The sequence below is a fragment of the Stegastes partitus genome, unplaced genomic scaffold, assembly GCF_000690725.1.
Source record: "Stegastes partitus isolate 25-593 unplaced genomic scaffold, Stegastes_partitus-1.0.2 Scaffold518, whole genome shotgun sequence".
NCBI lineage: Eukaryota > Metazoa > Chordata > Actinopteri > Pomacentridae > Stegastes > Stegastes partitus.
This window is the reverse complement of record NW_007578249.1, coordinates 180,855-186,494: the sequence shown is the minus strand read 5'-3', so window position 1 is coordinate 186,494 and position 5,640 is coordinate 180,855. Positions and strand designations below refer to the sequence as shown.

Here is a 5,640-nt window from a genome sequence, read left to right as displayed (position 1 = left end):
CTGGCATCGAGTCAGACTGAGACACTATCAGCTGACTTTAAAGCTGTGGCTGATCAGGTTGAGGACAAACGGACTCACCGGGACAGCAGGCATGAAGATCTTGACGTACAGCTGGGAGAGGCTTCACGCAGGAACAACGAAGCATGAAAAAGACTGAATACAGCGTTTATTACTGAACGTTAAAGGTACACAGAACCGAGGGGGGCTCACACTGACCTGGCGACCTCTGGAGTCTGCCTGGCGGCCAGCAGCAGAGGCTCGGTGTTGATGAGGACGGCCCAGCAGGGGAAGCAGGCCAGCAGCAGGATCAGGATCCCCCTCTGGAGGATCACGCCGACTCGCTTCAGGTTTCCGCTCCCATACGTCTGTAGGATAAGATGGTGAGTGGAGGCCGAGAAAGCGACCCTGACAGGAGAAGAAGAAACGCTGGCCTACCTGGGACATGAGCGTGTCACACGCCGCCGACAGCCCGGTGCCGATGGAAATGCCGGTGACGTTCACCACCTGCAACACGACGTTTACAAGAATGATGAAAGTGTGAGAGAGACGGCAGAGGCAGAATGAATCTTCTCCTCCTCACCGCCGCCGCCAGAGAAACTCCGGCCAGCTCGGTTTTCCCCAGATGACCACAGAACACCATGCTGACCACGCTGACCATGAAGACCATGAGCTGGGAGATGACCTGAGAACACAAACACCGTCTGGATGTCAACACAAAAACACACACAAGAGGAACACATCGAAGGCCAAACACACACCTTGTTGTCATTTAGCTGCTGGACAAAGTGATTCAGCACAAAATGTACATAAAGTATAAAAAAGAAACACATGCAGCCCTGGTGTCTCCAGGTTTCTGTAACTTCAGATGTGTTGCACATTATTTATCATGTAAAAGAGGAACATTCATCACATTTAATAGCAGACATCCTTGGACTGGACTTGATTAAATAAAAAGTTTTTATTAACACATCACCTGTTTTCCTGTCTGATAGCAAAAAGCACACCACGTTTATTGTTCTTTTGTTTTAAACTAAAAACAAACAAGAGGCCTATTTTGTTGTTTCGAATTAAACCACAAACAACAAAAATAATAATAAAAAAATGCTCCCTTTTGTCAATTTTCTGTTTTAAAGCATAAAAAAACAAACAAACAGGAAATAATCCATTTTGCTTATTTTGTCATTTTAAACCAGAAATGATGAAACTAGAAAATGGGGCCGTTTTAAAAACATAGATTTTGTGTTTTAAACCACAAACAAAAAATAGTGAAAATTGACCCCCTTTTAATTTAAAAAAAAAAGGAAAAAAAGTATTTAAGTATTTATTTTAACTACAAAAAGAGACATTTTTTCTTTGTTGTGTTTTAAACCACAAAAGAAACAAAACATTAAAAAAATTATTTTAAACTATAAATGAAAAAAACAAAAATGGAGCCCTATTTCCTGTTTTTCTTGTTTTAAACCAACAACAACCCCAAAAATTGCCTTTTTTGTTTGTTTGTTTTTCTGTTTTAAACCATAAAAAATACAAACTAAAAAGAAAATAAAATCTGCCTTTTTAAATCAAAAGCTAGATTTTATTTGATTTTATATATTTAAATGTGTCCAATGTCTTTTATCATAACAAATGAGTCCATTCATAAAATTCTTGTTTTTTATTTTCTAATGGTTTGTTTTAATCCCAAACACAGAAATGGGCGCGTTTCCCCTTTTTCTCTGATTTGGTATTTAACGGAAACGTTCACGGTTCAGAACTTCGCTTTAAAATCAGCAGATTTTAGGATAATTTCAGTGTCAGCGCAGCTCAGTAACAATAATCAGAACATGTGATGGTGAACAACACAGATGATCAGTTAACAGCTAATTCGGCGAACTTAATTTTCCGAAACACAAACGATCTCGGGCTGTATGGTGAGGAAACGTGCGGCTGTGCAGCCCGAGGAGGGACGCTGCGGCTCACCACCGGTCCCGCCAGCCGGACCAGCTGCAGCAGCTCGTCGAGGTGGTTCTGCGGGATCACAGCTCGGACTCTGCTCAGACAGAAGCCGCAGGTTCCACCGGAGCTCCGGGCAGCAGCAGCTCCGGTCGAGCCTCCGTTCTCTCCGTTAACGGAACATTTCGCGGCCGGCGCGGGTCGATCCATGACCGGAGGAGCTTCAAGTAGAACCGAGTCCCAGAACCGAACCCTTCATTTCTGGCAACGAAGCGTCCTCTGCAGCTCCAGGAAGTCCAGAACACACCTGACACCACCTGTGTCAGGAGTTCTGCGGAGCCACGCTCATCCAGCTGTCCTCGCGCTTCAACCGAAACGGAGTGTGATGACGTAAATTTGTAGTCAGGAAGTGATTACGGCGGAGAACACGCTCCGTGTTTTATCCAAGGTTTTTTTTTTTACTTCTTAATTTCACATTTTCATAATTACATTCTCTATTTCCACAATGCTCTAGAAAATCCTCCTTTGGAATAAATACACTATTAAATTTTTACAAGTCAAACATCAGAATTAATCAATAATCAAATGTAGAACCACATTTTACTAATGTCTACATAGATTTACTCATAATATTTGCTGAAATATGTAATTATGGCTGCTGAGATTTATGATGGTAATAACTTAGAAATTCAATTAAATGTACTGATCACGAAAAACGGTCCAATGCTTCATTTCTTTCCTTAAATGAATTATAATTATTCTAATATTAGAATATTTTAAAGAGCGTAAAAGTCAGATAAATATTTCAGCACATCAAAAATCCAAAATGATATTAATGTAATAAGAACTACGAGCTATAATAAATATTTGCATACTTTACTGTGTTGCAGATTTAATTTAAAAAATGAAAGCATTTGGGATTTCCAAAGTGAAAACGTGTTGAAAACTAAAACCTCTCATGTACAGAAACAGTCAAACTCTTTGCTGTGGCTTCAGACTGTTGGGCGTCTGATGATTCTTCAGACGTGTCTTGAATTTGACTCAGAAGAAAAACAAAATAAATGTCAGAAATTCAGCGTGTTTGTTGCTTAATGTCTGAAGGTTCTTGAGTTAAAGACGATCTGTTGGATTTCACAGCTTCTCAGGCCAGAAGTGGTTCAATAAACAATCTATGACTCAACGTAGTTTTATCACAAATCTACAGACAGACCGTACAGCCTCTCATGCACAGGTGTGTTTCTAGATTCTGTTCAGTTCATTCCTCCTTCCACAGGTGAACTCCAGCTCAGTCCTGAACATGTTTCAAAGATAATTAAATCAAACGAGATGCACCTGAACACAATCTGGAGCCGCAGCACAGATATTCTGAGAAATATTTTGTCTTTAGTTGCAGATATTTCCAACAACGTCCTCGTGGGTTATTGGCTGTTGACTGATGAGAACATGGCAGCAAAGCAACAGCTTTGATTGTGTGTTAATTCATTACACACAACGTCTGCACATCATCATAATCACTCTACTGTGAACATAAACATGAGCAGAAATGAAAACACGCCGACTTCATTGTGCGCTGATGAGTCTCATTAAGTGGCTCCAGAGGAAGACGTGGTCAATAATTATATTAAAGACATTTGCAGTGGATCCTTTATGACCTGAAGCCATTTAATTCACAGCACGGGGTCACGGTTTTACATTTGGTCGTTATTAAATCAAAATAATTTAGTCTGCACCTGGTTTTAGAGACGCAGCCTGAAGAAGGCAGATGGACGTAGACGTAAAAGTTAAGTGGTGAGAAAACAGGATTGTGCATTAAAGCAGCCAGAAATCAACTGTTTGAGTTGATTCTCCATGTTTAGGAGAGCAGACTGTAATCTCAACGTATAGAGTAGCTGCTTTGCTTTTAATTAATTAAAGTCTTCACGAACAAATGCTCAGTTTTGTGTTTTTTTCTATCAAATTAAGCATCTCACAAATCCTGCAGCTTTTTACCACTACAGGCCATCAAACTATGATTTTTCTGCCCTCTAGTGGCAAAAAAGCAAAATACAGCCACTAGAAAAGATGCACAAGTGTATTTTTTATTTAAATCTTTATGTCTACCTATTTAATTATACATAATTTAAAAAATAAAAAAAAATTAGAAAGACAAAAAATTCCACACGTGTAAAATTACAGCCTCTTTAGTGTGTATCTATTATATATCATAGACAATTTAATTAGTTTTTATGTTATTTTTAAAACAATAATACACACATATAAAACCATTAATGTGTATTTAATGTGACATTAAGGCTACAAAATGTATTTTAATGATCTAATTTATCCATCAGTGCAGTTTTTCTTACAGTGGATCTTCTCTATAACTTGTCAAAGCAGCTTTTATGCACCTAAAAAAACAAAAATCTGTCCGACTCAGGTGGAGAAGCAACAAAGGAACCACAAAAAACAAGATCTTAACGTCGTTTTTAATGGTGGGAGTTGAGCATTACAAAGCAAGAGCAGACATCATCATTCAGTCATTCACAGACAAAATCCCTGATGAAACAAATACGCGTCTTATGGCTTATAACCGCATGCTTCGTGAGCACAGATGATGGTTAGAAAACATCATTTGTTTTGGGGGGCGATTTCCACACGGAGGTCGTAGTAAATCTGCTGCAAACTGGAAGCAAAACACAGGAAATGATATCAAGTCGCAACCGAACGGAACAGAAAACGAGTTACAGGTGAATAAATCGAGTGTTTCAGTCGCTGTTATAAATAGAAATAGAAACACGGTCTGCGATATATCGTGTTCCTGAAGTGGTGACGTATTTCTCCGGTGAACATGCAGGTCCAGTGTGCGTCAAGCCTGTTTTTTTTTTGTTTTTTTTAACTTTAAGAAACATTCCAGGTGAAAATGCTGCAATACGACAGCTTATCCACAACAATAAGCTTCAAGCAAATCAGTGTTGTACATGATTTCGTGACGAACGTGTCGATGACTGCACCGGTTTACCGCAAAACCGCAATCCTGCACTGATCCGAGGCCAAATCCTGTCACTGGTTTACTGCTGTTTGTGGTCACGCTGGGAAATCTGTCAGTAATAATGCACTTAGTGTGAGGGACAGGCTCGTCTAAGTCAGTCTTTTCTGACCGTCCCCGGAGGTGTGCAGGTTTTTTATGATGTCGGAAACAATATTTGAAACTCAAGACTCGTTAAATTCTCATAAAACTATCATAAATAACTAGCAGTAAGTATCTCCTACTTGCAGACTGCAGGTTCTGTTCGCACTACGTAGAAAAACAAATAAAAGTTTGGAAAAACAAGTAAGAAGTGGGCTGACAGCAGCATCACCGTGCACCCGGAGGTTCAGTCTCGTAACTGCAGGCGGAGGAAGAGAGTGCTGACAAACGAATGAGAGGGAAGCGAGCAAACGTCGTTACATGTCCATAAATCATAGCAAACGTCTGTGCAAAATGACAACAAACCAAAGTGTGGAGGACCGTAGCTCATCCAAACCGTTGCTTCTATAAACTCAGAACTATAAAGCGCATACATCAGCATTCCACTACGAGGTTTATAAAACGGCAAAACAGCTTCAGGCTCGATCAGATCAGCTCTCACGCAAAAAGGTTTTGGTTTTTGTAAACAGTAACATTCCCAAGAACAAAAAAAAAAGTCCTCACCGAGGGCCTGGAGAATGTAAAGATACAGAACGTAAGCT

General features: G+C 39.9%; 1 protein-coding gene across 1 annotated transcript in view; it reads right to left on the bottom strand.

Annotated features, from left to right (window-relative positions):
- LOC103361627 (multidrug and toxin extrusion protein 1-like) overlaps positions 1–2,235 on the bottom strand; it is a 12,674-nt gene extending 10,439 nt beyond the window's left edge. Inside the window, exons 1-5 of the mRNA XM_008287759.1 lie at positions 1,960–2,235; positions 581–682; positions 436–504; positions 217–365; positions 79–121 (exon numbers count right to left, since the gene is read on the bottom strand). Of these exons, the coding sequence (XP_008285981.1) occupies positions 79–121; positions 217–365; positions 436–504; positions 581–682; positions 1,960–2,142 (546 nt within the window). The 5' untranslated portion in view covers positions 2,143–2,235. The remainder of the gene's footprint in view (positions 1–78; positions 122–216; positions 366–435; positions 505–580; positions 683–1,959) is intronic.
- Between the last annotated feature and the right edge of the window lie 3,405 nt (positions 2,236–5,640).